The 26,407-nt window shown below is 47.3% G+C and overlaps 1 protein-coding gene and 1 long non-coding RNA gene across 3 annotated transcripts; both read right to left on the minus strand.

Moving 5' to 3' along the window:
- Nucleotides 1-2,599: 2,599 nt before the first annotated feature.
- TMEM150A (transmembrane protein 150A) lies at nt 2,600-20,736 on the minus strand. 2 transcript variants are annotated; one of them, XM_083629670.1, is made up of 7 exons: nt 20,621-20,736; nt 8,950-8,997; nt 8,530-8,616; nt 7,793-7,860; nt 6,613-6,740; nt 5,812-5,989; nt 2,600-3,961 (listed from the first exon to the last, which is right to left on the minus strand). In XM_083629670.1, exons 1-7 carry the CDS (start codon nt 20,719-20,721, stop codon nt 3,720-3,722), a joined length of 852 nt encoding a protein of 283 aa, XP_083485796.1. In that variant the 5' UTR covers nt 20,722-20,736; the 3' UTR covers nt 2,600-3,719. The 2 variants fall into 2 exon arrangements, with proteins under 2 accessions (XP_083485796.1, XP_083485795.1); XM_083629669.1 differs by lacking the exon at nt 20,621-20,736 and adding an exon at nt 13,949-14,164.
- A 1,118-nt stretch (nt 20,737-21,854) lies between these two features.
- LOC310769964 lies at nt 21,855-23,548 on the minus strand. The gene is made up of 2 exons (XR_014551896.1): nt 23,362-23,548; nt 21,855-22,112 (listed from the first exon to the last, which is right to left on the minus strand). It is a non-coding gene; the product is annotated as an uncharacterized lncRNA (long non-coding RNA).
- Between the last annotated feature and the right edge of the window lie 2,859 nt (nt 23,549-26,407).

A 26,407-nucleotide genomic window follows, 5' to 3' on the forward strand; every position in this document is an offset into this window, starting at 1 on the left:
CAAGGCAGCCAGTAAATCAAGAAAACTCTCCTTACCCGTTTTCGTCTCCCGCCCCCCCGCCCCCCGTTTTATTTACATGCCTCTTCTCCTGATTTGGTTCTTGCCATTTCCTCTGGCAAGACTTGGGCTGACTCTTACAATACCTGGGAAGAGACATGCCTTCACCTTATGGGCCAATTTTGGCCTTCCAGGTTGTTTTGCGGGTATTTGCAGGCAACTCAAGTTCTTTCAGAGTGTGAAGCAGTATATAGATATGTGATCTAGTTGACACTGTGTACTTTGATTTTCAGAAAGCTTTCAACAAGGTACCTCATTAAAGATGTCCGTGTTAAGCTTTGCAGTAATGGAATAAGAGGTTGTCTTGTACATCAGGATTTGGTTAAGTTGCGGGAAGTAGAGAGTAGGAATAAATGGGCAGTTCTTTGAATGGAAGGATGTAGAAAGTGGAGTGCCTCTCCCAACAATGATTGGTATCTGACCTTGCACTTTTTAACTTGTTCATGAAAGATGTAGAGTTAGGGGTGAGCAGTTGAGCAGTGAGGTGGCCAAGTTTGCTAGCAATACAAAATTGTTCAGTGTGGTGTTTGTTTTTAAGTGTGAAAAACTCCAAAAGGACCTCTCCTCATTGAGCAAATGGCCCCCCCAAAATGGCAAGCGCAGTTCAATCTAAACAAGTGCAGAAGCGATGCATGTCAAGAAGAAAAATCTCAGTTTCATATATATAGACTCATGGGGTCTGAACTTGCGGTGACTGGCCATGAATGAGACCTTGGCATAGTGAAGATTGTAACCCGGTGTGCGGGAGCCATGAAAAATTCAAATCCCATGCTGGGTTTCATTAGGAAAGGAGTTGAAAATAAAACTGCTGGGATCATAATGCCGTTATACAAATCTCTTCTGCGACATTTGGAATACTTTATACAGTTAGTCACCTCACCTAGGATATTGCAGAGCTGGAAATATCAGAAAAGGGTAACCGAAATGATCAAGGGGATGGAGCAACTCCCCTGTGAGGAAAGGTTGTGGCATTAGGGACCCTTTAGTTTATAGAGAAAAGGTGAGCAAGAGGTGACATGAAAGAAGTTTATAAAATTATGCATGGCAGGGAGAAAGTGGATAAAGTTTTTCTTCTTCATAACATGATTTGTGCGGTCAGTAAAGCTGAACGTTGGAAGATTCAGGACTTCACACAGAACAGTTAAACTACCAGCTAGGATGGCTTAACAAGGGTATTCGACAAATTCATGGAAGCTACTAGCTACAATGGCTATACTTTGCCTCCACAGTTGGGAGGCAGTAGCAGTTCCAAATACCAGTTGCTGGAATCCTCAAGAGAGTGATCTTGTGCCCAGGTCCTTGGGGGTTTCCTATAGGCATCAAGGGTGCCCACTGCGAGAACAGAATGCTGGACTAGATTATTCCTGACCCAGCAAGCTCCTCTTAAGCACGTGACAGGCACTTCATTGCTGGTTGTTTGGCAAGCACTGTCTTGACAAGTGTCAGTCTGGTGCCATTAATACAGATGATTGACAAGTGAGTAGTGTCAAAGTGAGAGGGAGGGGGTTGAGATGGAGATCTGGTCTGCCAGAGCAAAAAAGTTACCCAACCCTTCATTATATCGTGCAAAATCCCCACAGCTTGCATGAGTCTTGTGCGTAGCTTGCTAGATGAAAGGCTAGCATCTTCAGCCATGGCCATGTTGGAAAACCACTAGGAACTACTCACAAGCGGTGCCTCTGCTTCAGAACATCCTTGGCCAATGGTAAAGGATGATGGGCGTTCTAGTCCAGCAATATCTGGAGGGTCGCTGGTCCTCTGCCCCTCTTCCTGCACTTTAGAGGGCTCTGTGGCCAAGAAAGGCAGGTGTGTACTCTCATCTTCTGTGAAGCAGCCCTCGGGTGCTATGTTTGTACAAATGCTGGCTGCTATTACCAAATCTCTGTTTTTGTGTGAAGAGAGACAGCAGACTGGACCTTCATTTTGGCGAGCAAACTCTGGAAAAACACACAACCAATAAACCCAGCTAAAGAAAAGGCCATTCCCTTGGCATGTGTGATTTTGGTCTCTCTAAGTTGGGGGTGGCAAATATGCAGGAGGGGCTTAAAGTATGCAGCACAGCCTTTTTTTGGCCCAAGGTCTGCAACGGCAAGGGGACAAATCGGGCCAACAAATAGGCAGGGTAATGGCTGCTGCTGGCTTAGAGGGTCCATGAGTAGTAGTGCAGAGTGGAGACTAATTCCAGGGACAGCAGAGGGAGCGGAAAACTGCAACAGAAACCAAATAACACCAAACTCTGGCACCCTCCCCTTCTGCCTGGAGAGAGTGATTTCAGAGCAGTTAGAAGCTGCAGTCCCCTATTGTTGCCTTCCAGACAAAATTGCATTTATCAGAGTGGAGCCTCCTCTAGGTCCCACTTCCTAAGCGACAAAGCAGGGGAGGGGGTGCCTCAGGTGTACCCCCTTCCCTTTTCTGTAAGCACTCTTCCTTTTGCAATTCCTGGATGTGCACAGGGTGTGGAAGTGGCACCTTGCTTGTGATGCTCTTCTGCTGCTGCTGTACACGTAGACAGACACACACCCATCAGACAAGGCAGCGCTGCTCTGATACAACTCTCTTTATACACATTTTATATAGAGATATATAAAAAAAACTTCTAAAAAATACCAAAACAGTTTTACCCAAACATACCAGCTCAGACATGGGGGGCTGAGGAACAGAATCCTCCTCCTCCCTGTTCAGCCCAGATACTTATGGGGCAGATCGTGGAAATCTGCCTTAGGTAGTGTGCCAAGTCCTGGGGTGGGGACATTCGTCTTTTCCCTAAGACAGAGTCTCCTTTTGTTGCTTCTCCACCCTGTTTTCCCCAGGTGCATCCATATTCTTGTTGCGTCGAGACCACATTACTTCTTACAGGCCAAAGTATGGAGGTGGTGGTCACCTCCCAGAGAGTAGTGAGGGGTATCCTTCATTCACTAAACCCACCTGCCCCCTGCCTCTTTGCTCAAGCAGCTCACGTAGGTCCCTATATCACCCCAAAAGGAAAGTAGGTGGGGAGCGGCAGTGAGATGCAGTCATATTTTCCAAGAGCAGCCATTGTCTGCAGGCACCCAAACTGTATTCCAAGCACCTTTGGGAAACGAGTCTGGCTCTGCTTGGAAATGAATCTGGAAACAGCTGTTTCCTTTGGCACCAGTTTGCAGGCCCTGGGGGGGGGGCAGCAAGAGGGCCAGGCTCTGCAGCAACCTCCCCCAACCTCCCGCTGCCCTCCAGGTGCTTTGGACTACAACTCCCATCAGCCTGCGCATCACCTGGCCATGCTGGTGGGAACTGTAGTCCAAACCCCCAGAGTGTGTGTGCAGTAGGGTTGGGTGAGAAAGCTTAGCTGCCAGCAAGGACAGGTTTTCAGGTAAGGTTGTCATGATCCAAGCTATATAGGTGGGGGCTTATTTGAGAGTTCTGCCTCCTGCCATTCCAGTGCTCTTAAGACAAATAGGCACTGTCTTTCCTCCCTTAAGAGTGCAGCACTGAGCAACGACAGAGGGGAATTAGAGGGGAGTGTTGGCAGCAATAATTTTCTTTTCAAAAAAAATCTTTTGGTACAAAATTAAAATCCCCAGGAGGGAAAGGAGCCCCTCTTCCCCCATTGGGGGAAAAAAAGGCAGCTCACCAAAGCTGCCGGATGCGGGATGGAAAAGCAAAACCATCCCCACCCGTTTCCCTCAGATCATAGCGATGCTCTCAGGGTTACAGTTAAGGTGAGTTGAGGTGCTGCTGCTGCCTGGTGATTTGCACCCCCTGCTGTTCGAATGCTGCAGCGCAGCCACCATGGTGTCATTGGAGACGGCACCAAACTCGTAGGTGAAAGTGCCGTAGAAGATGAGGATGTCAATGACGAAGACCCATTCGCAGATGGCAGCCAGGTGCTGCAGGAGGAAGCTCTCATGGATGAAGAAGATTCCACCTGTGGGAGAGTCAAGGAAAAGTAGGCATGCCTGCGGAAGGTGGGTTGGCTTGGCTGGCTTTGTGATGGTGGCAGAAGATGCCCTCTTTGAGCAAGAGTGGGCAGAACTGGGACCTACTATTCATTTGTTTAAGCTATTGCATTTATACCCCACTTTTCCTCCAAGGAGCTCAAGGTGGCATACCCAGTTCTCCCCTCATTTAATCCCCACAACAATCCAGTGAAGTAGGTTAAGCGGAGAGGAAATGGCTTGTCCCCAAGGTGAGCTTCATGGCCACGTGGAAATTGGAACCCTGGTCTCCCAGGTCCTTGTCCAACTCTCTAATCACTACACCACACTGGCTCTCTAGTACACCTCTGGATGTTTGCCAATTGATTAGAATGGCTTTCCAACTCCTATCTAGCCTCAAAGTAACGTTTGTCTCCTCAGTTATACTGCTAAAATTAAGAAAGCTACCAGCAGATTTTCTTGTGTGAGAAGGACAGCTACATTAAAATTCTTAAAACAAATTCTATACACAGTCTATATACAGAAGCAACCTGTTTTTAATTTGGAGTGTGTCTTTCACACCTGGCTGGTATATCCTGGATTTATAGTTTAAAACAAAAACAAGTAGACCTGGCAAGCCTGAAGTCCGTCCACTCCTGAGACATGACAGAAAGAACTGATACAGCCACCTATTGGGCTCTGGTGGTGCTTTAGGACTCCGCTCCATAGGCCCAGGCTGTGGACCCCACCTTCCTAAAACTACTAAACAGGATGGGTCTGGTCAGCACCTGGATGGGAGATCACTTCGGAACCACCTGGACACCTCCTAAGGTTCCATTTATAGGAAAGGATGTAAATACAGCAAACTCGCATCTGGCATGGGGTTACACTCCAGAGATGGAGCTGGTGCACCAAACAGGTATTAGCCCCTAAGCAAGGTTTGCTTTACTGGGCTCTGGGAGGCTCCTGCAGGATCTTGCAGAGCCACCCAAGTTCCCGCAAGATCTTGCCAGACCCTCCCAGAGTCTGGTGAGCAAAACGGAGCTTAAAAGCTCTTTCCATGACAGGAAACTCCTGTGCAAAAGGAGCTTTTAAGCTCTCTGCCTGCCAGGCATTTAATTTGTGTAATTTCAACTGGCTGCCAGTCAACTGCATAAAGTTACCTGCGTAAAAAAAAGTTTTGGTTTGAGAAGTCGTGACCTCCTTAAGGATCTATACATTTGGCCAAATGTGACGGAACTGAGACACCTGTGGCAAATGGAATGTGTGCAGAGGATGGGGGACTGGCTAGCTGGCTGCAACCCCTTCCCAGCGCGTGAACAAACAAGATCTTGAGCCCAGTTTGAAGCAGTGGATCAGAGCACCTTCCTGAAACTACGCCCAGGCAATTAATTGTGTGTGTAAACTGCAAATGCCTAAAAAGTGTGGAAAACTTTGGCTCTCCAAGTGTTTGTGAACTACATCTATTGGCACCAGTGGCATGTGGAGGGCCAAAGATTCCCCATGCCTGCCCAAAAGCTTAGATAGCAAACTTGTGGCTCTCCATGTTGCTGGATGCAGACTTTCCCCAGCCCTTGCAGCCAGCATGGTCAGGGGACAGGAGTTAGCTGGGAGGCTGCAGGTCCTCTTGTCTCTGGCCAGAAGAGAAGCACAGGGCCAGGGTTGGGAGCACAGGTATCAAGAGGGCAAGCTGAAGAACCACAGGATAACGCAGCCATGGTGAAGCCCTTCAAGTGATCACCTATCCCAGGAGAAAGGAAATCCTGTGTGAGAAAGGAGGGAATTCTCTAGAGGAATGGGTGTCCCCCTGTAGCGCACACTGCCACCAAGTGGCCCGGCCCCTGCCACCAGAAAAGGATACTCAGGACAAGGGAAATTAAGGCCACAGTGGTAAGGAAGACACGTAGATGTGCCATCCAGAAGTCCAGGACAGAGATGGCAACATGGTAGGAGAGGACACACTGAAGGCAGACAAAAAGCAGGCCTGCCGGGAAGGCCACACCGGCTCCGATGTAGTGAAGGGATTTGGCATAGTCCACCTAAAGCACAAGGAGAGCCCAAACACAGGTACTGGAGCAATCATGTTCCATTGTGGAAGCCTGACCTTTCCCATTATTATTTTTAAGAAGGCAGGTCTCCTCGTTCCATTTTTAGGCAGTTAAGAAAAGTCTTCCATCCCGCCAAAGTGTCATAGGTTCACCAAGTCAAATGGCATCTTCCCCTACACCTGCTGACAAGCAGGGGCCACAGTCTACAAAGGAAATTCTCCCGCACAGCCTCACTACAATGAAAATGGCTGTGCCAAGAGAATTTTGCTTTGGGGGAAGGCTCCCGCCCCAGTCGCTTCAAGCCACCCCCTCCCTCATTCCATCCCTCAGCCAGTAGCTCTCCAAAGTGCATCTCCTCCATGTGTGCATTAGGTTGTTCCAACGCAGAGTACGTGGGGTGGGGCTGCCTTTGCAGATGGTACATATTGCCTAGGGTGACTGGATAAATAAAATCCTCTGTCCTCTGCTTCTTGCCCTGTCCACCCCCGCTATGGGCCATAATCCAGCCTTGCCAGAGGCAAGAGGTCACTCCAGGTGAAAAGGAACTCAACTATGTCACTCCCAAATGGGAGCTGCTTTGAGACCCAGTGCTGCCTCCCCAAATTTCTGCCAACCTGGAAATTGCCGACCACAACCAGGCCAGCAGCGTTGGTACAGCCTGTGATCAGCGCAGTTGTGTTCACCCAGGAACTGTGGCTCTGTTCTATCAGCTGCCCATAGCGCAGGAAACAGATCACCAGCACTGTTGGGGGAAGCAAGAGAGGTTAAGGAGAGGGCACCATGGATTCTGCTCCAAGTTGTGAGACAAACACTCACTGGACATACCATGCAGCACAGGGCACAGGGGGTCCCCTCATGCCCCCACAAATTAGCAGCAACACTCTTATGTATGCACTGCAATTCTGTGGAAGTACAGGATATGGCCCTGGGTACAGAGCCCAACTTCTTGAAAAGGTCAACCTTTTTATTTTTATAAAATAAAGCGTGCTTCTCACTCCTGCCACTGCAAAGATGTGGGCAATACCTGCTGGAATCCCAGCAGCCAGGGGCAAGAGTGAACACAGGCTTCGGTGGGTGGAAGATTTGGTTCCCTTGTGTCTTCCGTGACTCAGAGTCACAATAAGTTAAATCAGGCATAGGCAAACTTGGCCCTCCAGATCTTTTGGGACTACAACTCTCATCATTCCTGACCACTGGACCTGTTAGCTAGGGATGATGGGAGTTGTAGTCCCAAAATATCTGGAGGGCCGAGTTTGCCTATGCCTGAGTTAAATGGATTCTTTCCAATTACACAGGTCAAAGAATTCAGTTTTACTTGGTGTAGACCACTTTTGATTGCCTGGTCACAGAAGTTAAAAATTTCTCCATATTCCCCCACATTTTTGATAGCAGAATGCTTTGAGAAAGGAAAAGGAAAGAAAGCCCCTGGACTCAAGAGTCTATCAGTATAAAAATGTGGAGAAAGACTAAGCAGATGTGGATGTTTCCAGGAAGTTATCTGTCAACCTTCAGGATGCCCCTGGATGCAACACAGACCCTCGAGCAGTGGGTTGGGGTTTCCCTCAGTCCCTGGCTCTTCACAAGACAACCTTTAGCCACATTTGGCAGGCAGAAGGCGTTTCCTCTACAACCAGGCCGGCTTCCTGTATGCCCCTTGAAGGTCAGGCACTCGCTCTGGAAAAGCCTCTCTCTCAGGGGCTTGTATCCTGGGAAGATTATGCTTCAGGCAGGAATGGATGCTGTCTACTGATGCTTGCTGGCCAGATGTGAAGAAAGGGGAGAAGCAGCACTTACCCATGAAAGCCCCAACATTCCCAATAAGACTGAAGAGACAACTTTCAGGAGGATACGTGCCACATTTACTGCAGGGGGAAAAGAATGAGAATGTTAGCATGGCTGAGAGAAACCAGCAAAGATGCCTTTGTTCTACACATTTGCCTGGATGTTGCCAAACTGATGGACTTGTGAAGTTATTGTAAGATGGCACAACTGGGAAAACAGCTATTTCTGACCAAGCCAAGCACAATACGAGAAAAGGCAAGTAAGAGGTGACGTGACAGAAGTTTATAAGATTATGCATGGCATAGAGAAAAGGTTTTCTCTGTCTCATAACATTATATCTCATGGGTATCCTATGAAGCTGAATGTTGGAAGATTCAGGGCAGATAAAAAAGAGGACTTCTTCATGCAGTTCAAAGTTGAACTATGGAACTCACAGCTACAGGAGGCAGTGATGGTCACCAATTTAAAAGAGAATTGGACAATTTAAAAGGATTAGACAGATTCACAGAGAGTGGTCTTGCGCTTGAATTCTGCTTGCAGGTTTCCTCCAGGCATGTGACTGGCCACTGTGAGAACAGGATGCTGGACTAGACCTGTTATTGGCTTGATGCAACAGGCTCTTCTTATGTTTATAGGCAATGCCCAATTTGAACTCCAGCCAGGAGTGGTTCACCCACAAGGGATGCAGGGGTAGCCTCTGTGCCCAGAACAGCTCCATTGCAATCCATTACAATTCTTTCCCCGCTCACCTGATCAAAGGGACATCCTCCAAGGTGCAGCAGCTTTTGGGGTATCCATGCTTGGCAGAATCAGCGGAGCAGGACTCATTATATGACCTGCAACAGTTTGGACAGGTTAGCTGGCAATGTAACGTGCTTCAAGAAGGGATACAAACAAGAAACAGGGCCAGTTTTGCAGGACAAGGAATGTTAAGAAGCTAACAAGACTAGGAACGTATGAAGTTGTCTTATATTGGGTCAGCCCACTAGTCTACTTAGCTCAGTTCTGTCTACACTCTATCAGCAATTCTCTAGGATTTTTTTTCAACAGGGGACATTCCCAACCCTACCAGGAGATTCTATGGTGCAAATCGGGGACTTTCTGCATGCAGAGCAGCTGCTCTCCCCCAGAGCTAGGACTCTGTCCTCTTGCTTTATGGAAGGACTTACCAGTTCTCAACAGGACACACATGGTGGTTCATTACTGCCATGGCATACCTGTGAGAGGCAGAACAGAAAAATACAGTTAAGGGTGGACTGGACATGAAATGCTATGTGTGAGCATAGCAGCCAAATGGGGCCAGATCAACAAATAAAAATTATATTACAATTGTTCAAAGATTATATCACCTATACCACCTGAAGCCGGCTTTCCAAAAGCAAAGCACATCCAATTAGCTTTGTATAACTCAAAGCAGACAAACAAATAAGCTTTAAAAGCCTACAACAGGATGCACAAGAATGGCAACAGAGTTCTGGAAGGTGTTCAAATCATTCTTTTTATGCCAAGAACAATTCAGGCTTACAGGCAGCAAACATCTTTTAAGCTGTTCTAAGTAAAAAGAAAAACCTGCTCGGGTTGCCCCTAAGAGGAACTAAGATGAAGACAAATGTCTCCCTTTCCCCTGACCTATCAGAGGGCCAGTGTAGGTCTTTAAGGCAGCCAAGGAGGCTTCAAAGGACTCTGCCTCTCCCTTCCCTATATGCCAGTAAAGGCTAAGGGCACTGGGAAGGAGCTGGTGTGGCTCCTTAAACTGCTTAAACCTGCTGCTCTGGAATCCCTTGTATCCCAGCCTGAGAGCGTTTGCCCAAAGCCCTGCTCACACACTCTCTGGGTGCATTTCAAGCTCCCATCTGTTCAGAGTGGACCAGAGGTGACACTGGAAAGCATCAACTGCCCCAGGCAAAGAATTGCAATTCCTGCTCCACTGCTTTTCCCCAGGGTAAGCAATAAAGCAGCAGTAAAATGTGTCACCCCCAAGACTGGAAATTTTCCATCACCAAGACAAAGGACTTTGGAAAATTTCCACAATCCAGTGAGCTTTGGGAACTCTCAACCTGCTCTCTGCTTTTGTGTTGTTTACCCAGGAAACTGGCCCTGCTGAGAAGAGATCCAAGCTAGGAGGGCTGTTCCAAAGAAGCATCTGGGAGACAAAGATAAAAATGCAACTGTTGCTCTCCAATTTGCCTGCATGTTCAGCTTCAGCAGCCACCTCCAATTTTAGGCTGACAAATTACTACTGAGTTCCAGCCAGTTGCAGTCTGTGTCCAGCGAGCCTCTCAGCAGGAGAGGATTCCTATGTTTGCACCTAAGTATGTCTAAGGAGGGAAGCTGCTTCCCTTGAGAGAGCTTCCTTGGGGACACGAAGCCATTGCAGCAAGGCTAACCCAGAACAGATCCGAGGGCTGATGGGTCATAATAGCAGGAGAGACTTGTAGGCAGCCTTATCTTCCCTGCCACAGCTGCCTGTCCAAAATGCTACAAGAGAACCACGCAAAACCAGCCTTTCACTCGCAGGCCTATAGGCTCCTGTGTAATGTTGTTCCACATCAATGCCAAAAACACTAACTTCTCAGCAAATACACAAATCACAGGTTGCAGTGGCCAGCTGATTTGCTGTGGCTTGAAACCCGCCCCCCGCCAAGCAAATTCCTGCTCCCAGGTTGTTTATACAGGGCTGCAGTTGCCACAGAAGATGGTTTGTGTTTGGGTTAGGACATTTCCACCCCGTCTGTCTGCCTCTGTGCTTCTGTCATAGAATCAGAATTGTAAAGCTGGAAGGCATCCCAAGTTCATCTGGAACAACCCCAGTGATGAAGGAATCTCATCTAAAGCATTCATGACAGACAGCCATCCAACCTCTGCTTAAAGACCTCCAATGAAGGAGCGCCCATAATCCTCCCAAGGGAGACCATTCCACTATCAAACAGCTCTTGCTTTTTTCTGCCGGACCCACATGGAACAGGTGGCTCTAGATCAGACCCTGTCTGGAGTCTTGTGTCCTGTTCTGGGCACCACAGATTAAGAAGGATATTTACAAGCTAGAAGGTGTGCAGAGGAGGGCAACCACGATGATCAAGGGTCTGGAAATCAAGCCTTATGAGAAAAGAGAAGACTGACACAGTGTCTAATTTGGATCAAAGACTGGATTCTGTTAGAAAAAACAGACATACTGGATTTAGAGAGCTTTGATAACAGATATGGGTGGCATGCCTACCTTTGTTAAAGGTAAAGGTACCCCTGACCGTTAGGTCCAGTCACGGACAACTCTGGGGTTGTGGCACTCATCTCGCTCTATAGGCCAAGGGAGCTGGCGTTTGTCCACAGATAGCTTCTGGGTCATGTGGCCAGCATGAACCAGAGCAGCGCATGGAAACGCCGTTTACCTTCGCGCCGGAGCGGTACCTATTTATCTACTTGCACTTAATGTGCTTTTGAACTGCTAGGTGGGCAGGAGCTGGGACCAAACAGCGGGAGCTTACTCCGTCACGGGGATTCGAACCACTGACCTTCTGATCAGCAAGCCCTAGGCTCTGTGGTTTAGACCACAGCGCCACCCGCGTCCCACCTACCTTGGTTACAATAAAGTAAAAGTCCACAAGGGTTCACCAACCATATTGTTAGAAGTGCTTTGTATAAGGTGTGGACTAGATACCAACCATTACTGGAACCATATACACCATGGTGGCTGTCCCCGCTCAAGGCGTTCGTAGTCAAAAAACTAAATATGGAAAGTAACTGGGCAACTTACAGTCATTTGAGGAGATAAGGTACCATCTTACTGATTGGCTCCAATACCACCAATTAAATAATGTTTTCAATTCCGATAAAAAAAATAGGCTTTGGAAAGGAAGAATCTAAATTACAAAAAGTATTATTAAAAAACAATAAGAAACTATTATCCAAAGTGTAATATCTGATACTGGAATGGGACCTAAAAGACGAAGAAATAAAGGAAGTAATGGTTGAATGAGCCCAAGACATCGGCCATGCAATTCAAATAGATCAGTGGGAAAGGCTCTTGACAATCGATATAAGATTTACCGCCTGCTACTCCATCAAAGAGAACTTAATGAAAATGTTCTATAGGTGGTACATGACACCTTCAAAACTCGCCAAAATAAGTAAGTTAAAATCCAATCTCTGCTGAAAACGTAAGGAGGTGGAGGGGACTATGATGCATGTATGGTGGGGCTGCGAAAATGTTAAAGAATTTTGGGAATGTATCCATGAGGAAGTTAAAAAGATGTTCAAATTTTCTACAGAAAAAAACCCAGAGGCGTATCTATTGGGCTTAGTAGGAAAGGATATTCCACAAGGTAAGAAAAGATTATTTTTATATGCAACAGCCGCAGCCAGGCTTTTACTTGCAAAGAATTGGAAAGGAAATATTATACCCACAACAGAAGATTGGATATGCAAACTATCTGATTTTATACAAATGGCGAAGTTAACAGCAGCCATAAGATACCAGACAAATCAGAAACTAGGGTTAGAATGGCAATGTTTTGAAGATTGTATGATTAAACACTGTTCTAAGGACAACATGTCGATATGTATAAATTGCTTGTAAAGTAGAACTATAAAAAATTACTATATTAAGAATATTAAGGATGAGATGCATAAGATGCAATGTAAACAATAATTTAAAGATTAAGGGATGATGAGTATTGGGGGAGGGAAGCCACATGGATGTATTTTTATTTCCTTTTTATGGTTATTATTTTGTATTTCCGTATTTGTGAATGATTAGTGTGTATGTTTTTGAAAAATAAAAATAAAAGAGAGAGAGAAGAGAAGAGTGAGAGGTGATATGATAGCCTTGAATAGCTAAAGGGCTGCTATATGGAAGGCAACACATGCTTGTTTTCTGCTGCTCCAGAGGGGGGACCTGAATTAATGGATTCAAGTTACAAGAAAGGAGATTCTGACTAAAAATTAGGAAGAAGTTTCTGACTTTAAGTGGTACAGACTCCCAAAGAAGGCGGACTCTCCTTCATTGGAGGTTTTAAAACAGATGATTGGATGGCCACCTATCAGGGATCCTTTAGCTGTGATTCCTACACTGCAGGGGGTTGGACTAGAATGATCCTTTGGGTTCCTTCCAGCCCTGCAATTCTATGATTCTGCAATGTTTCCTCAGCTGCATGTAGTCCTCATCACAAGCAATCATTAGTGGCAGCCGCTGTGTAACTGGGACCAAAAACAAGGGCACTTTCCCAAAGTGCTGTTAACTGAGCTGGCTATCCAGAGCCGGGGCCCAAAGAGTTGGGAAACATTAAAGCCCTTTCCATAAAAGCAACGTACACCACCACCTTCCATTCTGTCCCCACTGGAATGGAGGCATGCTAAAGGTGTATTACAGGCTTCTCCGACCCAGCCACCCTCCAAGAGTTTGGGCTGATGGGAGCTGGTGTCTAACACACCTGTGAGTCTCCACTTTGGGGGAGACTGGCCTGCCTACACAACAGCACACCACAGGGTCCCTGCCACAGTTTTCAGCAAACATTCTCTAGTAAAGTTGTGGTGCGCACACCACCTTTTATGAGGCTGGAGAGAACTTCCTCTCAGTGGCTGCAGGTGGGAACTGCAGGGTAAGCCAAGGACACAGCCTATTTCTGAGTCCTTGCAGAGCTGAAGACAAGATGTTATCGTGGAACTTATGCCTGTCCCTCCAGCACCAGGGCTCTTACCCCCCACAGCTGCTGACATTTCTCAAAGGGGGAGCTTTCCCACCTTGGTGCTGTGAGGAAGAGCAGCCAAAAGCTCTTAATAATACTACAGAAGGGAAGATTGCCCTTACAGTGATCAGTGTGCCTTTTTGTCAGGCAATCAGGCCCTATATGATAAAGACAGGGTCCACCCTGGCCAGAATACCCTGATCTACTGTAAAGAATAATCAAAAGTGTCGCCCAAGTGCTGTTTAAACTGTATTGGGGCAAAACCTCCAGTCAGCAAGATCTATCACAAAAAGCTAGAACTTTTATTCAGAGCACAGCTTTGGGACAGATTTGCTGAGTTGCCTTTGGCAATCTCCTAAATAGAACAACAGTTCAGGGAGAGAAAGAACCTGCTGCTTATTTGCTGGAAGCCACAAGCCAGCGACACACACACTTTCCAGGCTAGTCATTCATGCAGAACACAGGCAGAAATCAAGACAGCTCTTACACAATCCATATTCCAGTGATCGAGAAGGCAGAGAGGCTAATGGGGAGGATGATCCACGCTGTCATTAGTGAGTGCAAGTACACAACAACATGTGTGGTGGGGAGGGGAGGGGAGATTCAGATGAGGGAGGGAGGGGAGGGGGGAAGGAAAAGAGGAAAAGGGAGGGGTGGGTGGGCACTCGCTACAACTGTAGGCCTCCAACTGGAACCATCAGAAGGCACCTGCTGCAATAAAAGAAAAAAAAGTGTGGGATTAATCTCAGCTGAACCAAAATTTAAAAGAAAAGATAGGGTCAATCTGGCAGCATACCCAACCCACTTTCTACCCCCATCTCCAATCAGAAGCATGCATGCACAAAGGCCTTCCCAGTTTCCTCATTGATTCATCCTTGACCGTAATGCCAAGGTAGAAGAAACACAGGATATTAAAATGTAAGAAAATAAGTACATCTGCATCCTTAGTGGACCCTGCCTCAATCCATGCGGTTCTGAGACTCTAGAGCAGGAGTAGGGAACCTTTGGCCTTGCAGATGTTGCTGAACCACATCTCCCATCAGCCCCAGCAAGCATGACTGGCACACCTGGAAGGCAAAGGTTCTCCACTCTTGCTCTAGAGCAGCCTTCTCCAACTTGGTGCCTTCCAGGTATTTGGGGCTACAACTGCCATAACCCCCAGCATCATATATATGGCTGGGCTAACAGGAAGCTGCAGCGTGAAACATCTGGAGGGCAGCAGCTTGGGAAGAGGAAGTTGCTCACTGGCCAGCTGCAATTCTCAGCTAAGCATCAGTCTTCTCCTCCTCCCCCCGCTGTGCTGCATGAAGCAAGGTCTTTGCATTCAAGGGGTGCTCGTGAATTGGAAATGCCTCTTTCAGATGGCATGAAGTCCAGGCTTGCTAAAGGTGACAGCAAGTCTGGATTATACAAACTCAGCCCACAGATGGACAAGCCCCTCTGCCGCTCCCACAAGCCGACCTTGGAAGACTGTCCTTTATTGACAACTGTTTTGTCTCTCTCAGCCATTGCAAGGTGTTTTTTGGGGGGGGGGGTCTCTTTCCATGCATGACAAAAGATTCCAAGATTGCTATCAAGCTGATCACAACACTCCTTCCATACACACAAAGGAAGCATCATTTAAGGCTTAATGCAACAAGTTATTGTTGTGAACTAAAAAGTGGATTAGCCATGCTCAAATACATAATATAAGCCTCCAGGCTCAATTTAGTCACACTCCATGTCCTCATTAAGACACATCTAGTGGATTAAGCCCAAGGAGACTGGCTGAAGATTTAGAGAAAAGTAAAACATGTCGATGTGCATAAGAAGTCCTCAGGAACAGAATCCCTGTAGTTCCAAGAATATCACAACACAGCCAGCCAGTTGAAATTGCACAAATTAAATGCATGGAAGGTAAAAAATGACAAAATAACTCATCTAATTACAGAAGAATATAAAATTACTATCACACACCATCACTAATATGGAAAGTCTTATAAAATGTACCCGTCTCTGTGTGCATATTTCCTGTTCTTCCTGTAATTAGATAAGTTAGTTTGTCATTTTTTCCCTTCATAGATTTACCCTTGGTTCTAAGCTAATAATTGTGTATTGTCTACATTTTACTATACAGGTAATGTTGCATATTTGCATTCTCTTCACATTTTATTGAAAGATTTGCTTCGTATTTTGAACAGTAATCAACCAGAAGATTATGACACTTCCTTTAAAAATAAAAATCCAATGAATTCATTCCCAGCGTCTGTTTCATGAGACACAGCAGGGATTCTTTTCGTCTTGTTTTCCATGAAATATTTCAATCTGGGATATGAGTCCACAGAGACTTCAAGGAACAGCCTCTCAAGTTTATAGCTCAGTTGTAGGTGACTGATGCAGTGCTGTGGGTTTCACAGAAATATTTCCTATGCAAGTTAGGGTAATTCGCACAGAGTCTTTTACATCAGAAAATGTTGATCCTCCTAGAGACAGAACTTAATTTTGATTTATATTACTTAGTAAACAAAGCTAAGACTTTGAAACTGACAACCTTGCCTAATATTTGCAAGTGGCATCCATTCATTATTAACTATTAATGAACATTTCTGAGGGGAAAAATCAAGCACTGGAAACTGTCCCCGCACACCCTTGCTTTAATATATGGTGTTCAGACGTCTTGTGGTACTATTATTCTAAAGTAAGCCCATCATTTGTAGTGGCTATTAGATATTCCTTTAGCTTCAGACCTGGTTCGCATGACACCCTAAGCTTACCAAGACTATGTGAACAAGCTACAGGGGTACCTTGGGTTAAATATGCTTCAGGAGTTACATACGCTTCAGGTTACACACTCCGCTAACCCAGAAATAGTGCTTCAGGTTAAGAACTTTGCTTCAGGATACGAACAGAAATCATGCTCTGGCGGCGCAGCAGCAGCAGCAGCAGGAGGCCCCATTAGCTAAAGTGGTGCTTCAGGTTAAGAACAGTTTCAGGTTAAGAACGGACCTCCAGAACGAATTAAGTACTTAACCCGAGGTACCACTGTATTTATTCATAGACAACTTGGCTCCTTCCAAGTCCTTTTTGTTGCTGCACCAAGGTTTGCCTTACTGCAGGGGTCAGCAAACTTTTTCAGCGGGGGGCCAGTCCACTGTCCCTCAGACCTTGTGGGGGGCTGGACTATATTTTGAAAAAAAATAATGAACAAATTCCTATGCCCCACAAATATCCCAAAGATGCATTTTAAATAAAAGGACACATTCTACTCATGTAAAAACACACTAATTCCTGGACCGTCTGTGGGCCGGATTTAGAAGGCGATTGGGCCAGAAGGCGATTGAGCAGGTTTGTTAGTAAGCAACTTTTAACTGCTTGAATACTGCTTCAAGGATTGACCTCCAGTTAAAATCCAGCACCTTGAGTCAATAATTGTCTTAAAGATGTCAACGCTGTTGTCATATTTGGAATAAGCTTTTCTAAATAAGCAACCATTCCTAGACCTCTTTATTGACCCGCGTTCTCTGGACTAGGTGTTTCAGCTAAAACCTCTTGCATCAAGTTTTAACACATCTGTGGTTAAGATATGACATAGATTTTTTTCCTGAAATCAAATTTGAGTCACACACTTCACCCTCCCATCATAACCATGCCTAGTCTTCTTAGAACACTATAACATTTTCATTTCTTTTAATATTTGAAAGGCATTAATGTATTTCCAAAAGGAAGCCCAAGAAAGACAAGATATCAAAGCAAATACAGTATGAAAAATGACATTAAACCATAAAAAGTAACAACTGTTGCATAATACCACGGAGAGTGTACACAATCTAGAACTTGTTGTCATCTAGCTGAATTCACCAAAACTTCTATGGTGGATAGGTCAATGATTTTAAAAGTAAATAACAATTTAAAACCAAGTTCAATTACAAGTTCCTCTTTTAAAATGACAGGGTTTAGAATTAAATATGAACACAAAAGGTCAATTCATGACCTCTTATGAAAGATATATTTTCTTTGCAAAGAACAACCTGGGTAAAAGGAGATCCTTCTTGGTCATCAAAATAATTCCATGTCCGTATACTAGGGTACAAGGTGCAGGTACTGGAAAGCCACCACAAGTGTAATCTACTGATCCATCTGGCTAACCTTTCATTCCTATTTTATGCCTAGTAACTAAGTAATCTCTGCAACTGGCTCAAAGTACCTGTCAAACATTTACTTTAAACAGAAGTGGGAAAACTGGGCTGCCCAGTGATTACTGCCACCCCTTGTTTGCTCCTGAAGGAATTCATTTTTTGTGCGATAGGAATGGTCTGGGCAGTTATATAATGGGAAGTTGCTTTTAAAAATTACAATTACTGTGCTGTATGGGTAATATAAATAAGTATTTTTTCTAAAATATTGAGAAATATCTGAGAAACATGTGGTGTTCCCTCCAAGGCTCCATGCAGTTTTAAAACAATGTGTTTAATTAAGATTTACAGCAAGCAATTGCTTTGCAGTTTTATTTCAGCAGGATGTAAAGAAATGGACAGTTCTGACTTAGAGCACTGTTTTTAAATTGATTTTTTTCCTCTGTAATTTAACTAATGATTTCCCCCCATATGATTCAATTCCATTTTATCTTTATCCTTTACCGTATAAGGCCACTGGCACCTTCCAAAGTGCATGAACTGCTGGTGGTGCTTATGTATTTTATTTTTCGTAAGCAATCTAGGCCTTTCAACATATCCTGGTAATGTTACTAGCATTTCATTGATCTTCTGGGACCCTTGCTATCAACTTCTTACACCAAATCTAAAGGAACTATAGATAATGTGTTCATCAAAATCTGCTACTCAGAAGTCCAGTGGCCCTGCCATGACTATATACATACCTGCAGTTCTGACTGCATTTACCTAGAGCCTCTTTAAATTTTCCAGAAAATATGACTAATCTGGTATTGATGTGTTTCAGCTTGCAAGGCTTTGTAAGTTAAACATGTCAAAGATGCGCACACCTTCCAAAGCAGAAGAACTCAGTGCACCCATGAGTGGTTCTCTCATTTGTTTCTGTTAGTGTACTTCACCTTGGGAATCTATCTAGTTCAACCATCCCCAACCTGGTGCCCTCCCAATGATTCCAGCTACAACTCCTATTAGCCCCAATCAGCACATTTAAGGAACTAAAAAGAATTTGCCTGTGAAGTTAACTAGGAGTAGGGGAAGAATGCACACATGTTGAAAAGTTGTTGAATAATACGAAGTAAATAATAAACAAATACTGCTCCCAGACTTGACAACTTTGCAGCCACTTCTGCCTTAGATTTTATGCCACGCACAGTACAATACAAGGAGCTCCCCAAACACAGCTTTGTGCCAACAGCTTTCAACCACATATGAATCTATGTTGTCTCCTTCACTTGGATTTCTAGTAAAGAATGCAGCATTTATTCTGGGAGCTTAGCATGCTTCTAATGTAGCAATCAAAACTGGTTTCTTACTTTTCCATGAGAAACAATACAGATAAGGATTAAATACTTGTTACTTCTTCACCTGCTGCATCAAGAAACAGCTGCCGCCTGAAGTCTCATCTTTTTTTATCTGCCCCATAAGACAATTCAGTTCAACTCCCCTTCCACTCCTTCTCCATTTCCTGACTGCGCTTTCTTCAAACATTGTAGGGTGGGGTGGGGTGGGGATAGCTTTGCTTAGCTGCTTTTCTTTCAGATTATGGTCTGCTACAGTGCAGTTAAACTCAGTAGATTGACACCAGGAGGAGACAGAGTAAAGAAACATTTACTGATGCTGCGCAACTCTTACACCAAGTGGTCTCAGTGCACTGGGTTCAAATTTCTGCTGATAAAACCCAGAAACCATCAACTCCCCGCTCCCGCTGACCCAGTCTGGTTTCTCCTATCAACAACAGGGTTAAATGCTACAGAAAAAGTTAGCGTAACCCAGGCATGTCTGAAGTCTGTTTCGGGAGCCTAATTTGGCCCCTGTAGAAGTATATGTCAACAAATTTGGGGTTAAATCCTTAAAAAAGCTCAACAATTCTTTAAAAAGCTCAACAACTTTGGTCGGCCCTCACACATGTTCACTTCATCAAATCTGGCCCTCTTTGAAAAAAGTTTGGGCACCCCTGGTGTAACCCAATCCACTCTGACCTTCCACATTACACACCAGGCTGCCGCTTGCCATAGCTTGGGCTACCTGTAGCCACCCCAACCAGATGAAAGCCAGCCTGGACCAGATGGAGTCACAGCTTGCAAGCTGAGTGCCCGTGCCATGTTTGCAAAGGCCCAGTAGGGATACACAGCACCCTCCTCAGCCACCCACCAGCTGAGCAAAACAAAGTGGACAATAGGGTGAAACATGCAAATGCATTTCACAGCTGTGCTTCTTTAAGCATCCGATGGGATGGGCAACCAGCGATTCCACACACATACACACACAATGTGCCAGGGACGCCTGAAGCGTCCTACCAACCTGGTCCACCACATCTGTGTAGCCTTACTTATTTATTTACTTCTTTGTTGCATTTATGTCCCACCATTTTCTCCATGGAGCTTAAGGTGGCTTACATAGTTCTCCAGCTCCCAACAACAACCTTGCAAAGTAGGCTTGGGCTGAGAGGCAGTGACTGGCCCAAGGTCACCAAGCAAGCTTCATGGGCGAGTGGGGAAAGGAACCCTGGTCTCCCAGGTCCAGGTCTGTCGCTCGAACCACAGCACCATCAACTGATTCCCTGACAGCCCTGACCGCTGTGGCGGGTTGGGGAAAGAGGGCTCAACCCTGGGAAGCGGTGCCTGGCCCGGGGGCCCCGAGGGAGGATTTGGATCCTGGGCCCCAGTCCAGACTCCCGAACCACTTCACGCTGGGGCGAGATAGAGGGGAAAGGAAGGCGGGCGAGCGAGCGAGCGGGGCGGACCCCGAACCTGACTGGGCCCCGGAGCCCAGCCTTACGGCAGCAGCCGCCCGAGCGAGGCGCGGAGGAAGGTCGCCCGGAGGGGAGCCCACGGGCAGCTCAGCCGGCGCGGGGGAGGGAGGAGCGAGCAAAGGAGGTCTCGGCGGGACCGCGCTGAGGGGAAAGCGGCAGGCAGTCATTCAACAGGGCCAGCTCTCCTCAGCGGAGGCCCCCAGGGCGCGCGAAGGAAGGGAGGGGAAGGCGGCGAAAGGCCCCTGCGCCCCCCGCTTACCTGGTCCCCGCCGCAGCCTGACGAGGAGCACCGCCGCCCTCGCCCCCTCGCAGGCCTTTAAAAGGGCCAGGTCGGCCCCGCCTCGGACCCCTCCCTCGCATAGCTAACCCTCATATATAAGCACGCCGGGCGCAAAGGGCGCTGGGAAGTGTAGTTCCCCACGCCCCCCACCCACTCCCGCCTTTTTTAGCGGAAGTAACTTCCTCCTCCTCCTCCTGAAGTCGTCACCTTTTCCCTCGGCGGCAGAGATACGAAGGATAGAGTGGCGCATCTTACTGCCTCGCCAGGGAGTTTCCGAGTTCGCGGCGCCCCTCCCGCTTTTCCTTTTTCGAAACTCCCTCTCGGGGCGGAAGGGGCAGAGAGCAGCAGCAGCAGCGTGTTCATCCGAGGGAAGCAGCAAGGGAAAGAGGCAGCGTGGTGCCGCGGTTCGAGTGTCGGAGCAGGAGCTGGGAGATACCGGGGTTCAAATCCCCAGTCGCTTGGTCGTGAAGCTGTCCCTGAGCGGCGTTGGGCCAGTCCCTCGCCCCCGGCCTAGCCTACCTCACAGGACTGTTGGGAGGTCAAAATGCAGAGGAGGAGAACGATGTATTCCACCTTCAGCTCCCTGGAGGAAGGGCGGGATATAAATGTAAAAATAAAAATAGACGTTCTGCTCTTTCCCATTCCAGTCGCATTCTGAGGGCTGTGGGAATGGTTTTTCAAAAGTCCCCTCTAAACCTTTTAAAAACAGCTTTGCGCCTTCAAATTCCAATGGGAAAGACAGCTGATTCCTCCTCACTCTTTTAAAACTGGTGGAAGCATATGATACTCTCCTTTTAAGAAAATGAAAATGCGGCGAGCCAGCTGGATGTCTTTGGGCATGATGGTGACCCGCTTGGCGTGGATGGCGCACAGGTTGGTATCTTCGAAAAGCCCCACCAGGTAAGCCTCGCTTGCCTCCTGAAGGGCCATCACCGCAGAGCTCTGGAAGCGCAGGTCCTGCGCTTCCAGAGCTCTGCGGTGATGGCCCTTCAGGAGGCAAGCGAGGCTTACCTGGTGGGGCTTTTCGAAGATACTCTCCTTTTAAGAGTTTCCGAGGTCCACCGACTCCTCACTCCATGCAGAACACTTGGGAGGTTGCAGCAGACGTGGCTCACTTTAAATTGTGCTCGCCTCGAGATTCTCCCAACCCAAATCCAGTGCTCGGTTGCCCCCGAAAGACGCCTTGATTTCCACGGAGCAGCATTTTAGAAAGTTCTAGCTCACAATTTATTTCCTCGCGTGAAATAACACCTATTAGAAAGAGCACGAACTCCAGGAGTTGCCTTTTGCTTCTGGCTGGGCATGCGTGGAGCCACAGCAGCGACTTTAAAATCTTGTGATTTCGCTTCTCCTACGGACAGTTCTCGCTTCCAAGAAATCGGAAACTGGACGTGCGGACGTCAGTCTATCAATAAAGCAATGCGACGCCTCCAGTTCCGCCGTGCCGTTCGCGGCAGCTGCGACGGAAGCCCTAGGGAGCCAAAAATAAACAAATGCCCACCCTGTTAGCTCTGTCACCCGTGACGTGGACGTAAAAATCCTCTTCGAGTATAAGGAAGCTTACTCTCGCGTAAACAAAACAAAAAAAATCCTTCCAGTAGCACCTTAGAGACCAACTATGTTTGTTATTGGTATGAGCTTTCGTATGCATGCACGCTTCTTCAAATACTTCTTCGTGTAAACAAGTAGATCGACGCTGGAAGTCCCCCTCCCGGGCATCCACGCGCTACACCCGCCGAGCGAGTGCCCTTCAGATTTCTAACTCCTATCAGCTCCAGCCAAAATTGCCAATTATCAAAGGATGATGGGAGTTGTAGTCCAAAGAACAAAATGCTCCCGAGCAAAGCTGACTTTCCTCTCCCTCCCCTAACTGCCACCACGGGGTCATCTGAGGATCGCCTTGCCCTCTGGAGATGGAGGGAGAGCACAGAAAAGTCTGGAATGTTGCCCACCATTCAGCTCAGCCGTCTGCCCCAACCCTTCAGATGTTTTGGACTACAACTCCCAATCAGACCCACCTGGCACAGTGTTACCAGACTTAAGGGGTGTATCTTTAATGGCCTAACTTCCCTCTTAAGGGACTCCAAGTTCGTTATTGGTCAGAGATGAATGAGCTGAAGGCAGATCTTTATTCTGTTGCAACGAAGTCCCCCCACCTTTCTTAGCAGACCAAGAACAAAGTATGTCACATATTTTAAAGCAGGCATCCCCAAACTCTGCCTTCTAGCTGTTTTGGAACTACAACTCCCATCATCCCTGACCACTGGTCCTGTTAGCTAGGGATCATAGGAGTTGTAGTCCCAAAACATATGGATGGCCAGGATGCCTATGCCTGTCCTAGATCAAATGGGAAATTCTGCCTTAAAAGCCTGGATGTTAGATTAGAAATATCCCAGGGGCAAAAGAGAAGATCACATGTACACTTTGGAGAAGGCATGCGTTTAAAAAAGAAGAGAAAGGGAAAGTAGCAGATATTTTTCCTCCAAACAAAGGTAACTAATTTTTTTTTGGGGGGGGGGCAAGTGTGCTGAAGGTCAGGTCCAAAAGATGGGAGGCTCCAGGCAGGATTTTCTGCCATAGCAAAGTCGAAGGAGAGGCAGTGTGGTGCAGTGGCTAGAGTGTTGGACTGTGACCTGGGAGACCAGGGTTCAAATCCCCCCTCGGCCATTAAGGGTGACGTCGGGTGTGTGTGTCAATCAGTGCCTGCCAGAGTAACCTACCTCGGTGTTGTTGTGGGGATTAAAGGAGGAGGGAGAGAACCATCTGTGCCACCTTGGGCTCCTCGGAGAAAAGGGCGGGATACAAATGCAGTAAAATAAGCAGCCTTGGAGCATTTTCCGTGCTTCTCCTTCTGGCTGACCTCCCAGGGCTGTTGTGCGAATAAAAAAAGGAAGAGGTGGGGGGGCTGGCAGTCGCTGCCTCTCAGCCTGGCCTCCCTCCCGGGGCTGTTGTGAGTTGTGTTGGGAGGAAGCGCCATGGAATGAACAAGGGAGGGAAGAAAGGCTCTGGGCAGCTTCCATGCCAACCAGGGATGCCAGGGGAGCTTCTCCAGGCAGGGCTAGGTGTGGCTGGAGCTGCTGAGGCTGCGCAGGGCCTTCTCCTCCCTCTTCTTCCTCCTCCCTCCCACCTGCACCTGCACACCTGGGAGGGAAAACAGCGCCAGGTGGGGGCCTTTTGCCTCTTCTCGCGACCCGTAGCTCAGAAGCCGCGCCACCGTGCCTTTTGGGAAACGCAGTCCTCTCTGTCATTCATTTCCGTTCTCTGGGGGGAAGAATAGAGGGCAGGCACTACGACTCCCAGAAGGCAGTGGGAGAGCCGGCTCCAACCCCTCTTTCCTTTCTCCCCCCGCGCGCCCTCTCCGAGGCCTCCCCATTGGCCGGCTCTTCCGACTCTGTATCTGGGCGAAGCCCGGGTCCTGCCAGCCAATGGGAGGCGAGGGTCGGGCGCGGGGGGCGTGGCAGGGCGGGAGGCCGTTGGCAGTTGCTGTTGCCCCCGAGCCCGGGACCCGAGAAACAGAGCCAGAGCCTCTTCGCCGCTCCCTCCTCGCCTCCTGGGGGTGAAGACAGGGCTGGGGGGGGGGGGGAGACGTCTATTGCATGGCCCTCGAGGTGTCCTCTGTATGATATTGTGTGTCTCCATAGCCTTTCGCCCAGGGACCCCCGAGCCCGTCACCCCGCGAAACAGACCCGGAGCCTCTTTGGGCCCCAGAATGAGGCGTCCCACTCGCAACAGGAAAGATGGTCCTACTTCTCTATGGAGCTAGAAAGGGAGGCTCCGACCTCCAGGCTCCCAGAGGCAAAGTTGGGAGGCCTCGCATTGCAGTTCTACAAAAGAAGGCCACCCTGCACTAGTTAGCTCGGTTGCAGGTTTGATCTTCGTAACGGCCACCTGCATTTTCCTGCATTTCAGGGGGTTGGACTAGAGGACCCTTAGGATTCCTTCTCATTCTGCAGGTCTGTGATTCTAACATCTCTAAGGGGGGGACACATCTTGCATCTCCAGCTAAAAAGAGCTAGATGAGCAGCTTACGATTAACTCCATGTGGTCATATTCCGGGTGCACGTAACTGTTGCTGCACCTCCTCCCCCCAACGGGTCTTTAGCAGTGAGTGACTACTGACCTGCATTTACTACTGACCCTGTGCCTTGGATTTCAACCTCTTTATGTGGCTAAGTACTGGGGCAGTGGTTGATCAGCTTGCAGTCTCTTTGTGTTGTGCTAATTGTTGCCACCCACCCACTCCTTGGGTCCTGGCTGGGCCCTTCAAATCCAGAGAGAAGCTGGGGTTATGCCAAAGCAGCCAGCCCACATTGATAGGTAGTGAATTACATACGATAGGATGTTCCAGCCCTGAATGACAGAAGTGTGGAAACTTGCTCTGATTGCCTTCTGAAGAGTTTAGGAACAAGGCAGCAAAAATTACGCTTGTCCTCCTCTCTGGTCCTCTCCCTGGTCTTTGCTTCTGTGTTGTGATTGATCCTGTTCTAGCCACTGAAACATGACTTGGAATAAGACTTGTCGACTTCATGATTGTCTAAGAAATGGTAGGGAGGAGCATGGGCTAATTGCTTATGGAATTATAAAGCTTTATCAAGTACCTCCAAAGCCATTAAAAATCTGTTTGGTATACAAATAATTGAGCTTCTTATAAAAGTGTTGAGTATAGTCAGGCAGCTGATGTGATAACAGGGGTCTATAAAAAGACTATTAATCTTTGGTCTGTGGTGTAACCCTGCAGGACTCTTCAACCAAGCGTTCGGCCCCTGTCTCCAGATGGGAAGAGTAAGTCCAAGGTGCAGGGTTATCCTTGGGCCTTCCTAAGTCTGGGCTGGTTTGTTTTTCTTCATTAAGAGTTTTTTCCTGGGCTGCTTAAGCTTTTCTTTCTTTGGTGCTGCTTTCATTTCCTCTTTCGGGAGGGGAAACTTCAGTTTGGGAAGTGCTTTGTAAGAACAACTTGGACGTTTTTCTGATCTTGTCTGCTCAATCTCTAGGAATTTCCAAAGAGAGGAATTTTTGAGCAAGACGCCTGCTGGAAGGTCAGAATGCGGAAGTGAAGGCAAAGGTGCCTGCAGCTGCTGCTCCTGCCCCAGTGGATGCCTGGAAAAGTACAGGACAAGTGCCTGGGCAGCAGGTCGGTACAAAGATAAGAAGAAGTTTATTAGCTTTTGAAGACTTCTTTGAAAGGAGTAGCTGAACCCAGAAGGGCATGTTTTCTTGGTAATGTCTAGCCACAACTCCCAGTCATGCTCTTCAAGAGGCATCACATAGAAGGGGTACAAACCCTTTGTTAATTCTTTGTGATCTGTGCCACAGGCCTCTGTTGGCAAGACATGGCAAGCTCTCAGAGGGGAAAAAGTATTGTATTGTTAGCCTTCGCCAATTCAAAGTGGCACCTAAGGGGATGGAGAAATCCATGTTTGAAAACTCAAAAAGTGAAAGGGATTGGTTCTAAAATCACTGAAGAATGCCTAGTATTTGACGACTTGCCTAGTAGCCCCAGGCAACCAGGAATTTCATGCAGGTGACTGAGCAGCCAGCTCACTTGATTTCTTGGCTAGCTGTAAAGGAAGAGTAGTCTTGTCTCATCCGCAGTCATCACAGAAACACAGTGGACTATCAGAGTGTCTCTCCTCCACCATCCTTCATGGAAGAAGGCACTTTTTTCCTCCGTTTCCATCCTGACTTTGGAGGAGGGAGTAAAACAAATATTGCAGGCTAGTAACTTTTTGACATTTGTAAGGCTGGCTGAAGAAGTACCCTTCTTCA

The sequence above is a fragment of the Podarcis filfolensis genome (assembly GCF_964270895.1).
Source record: "Podarcis filfolensis genome assembly, chromosome: 8".
Taxonomy (NCBI): Eukaryota; Metazoa; Chordata; class Lepidosauria; order Squamata; family Lacertidae; genus Podarcis; species Podarcis filfolensis.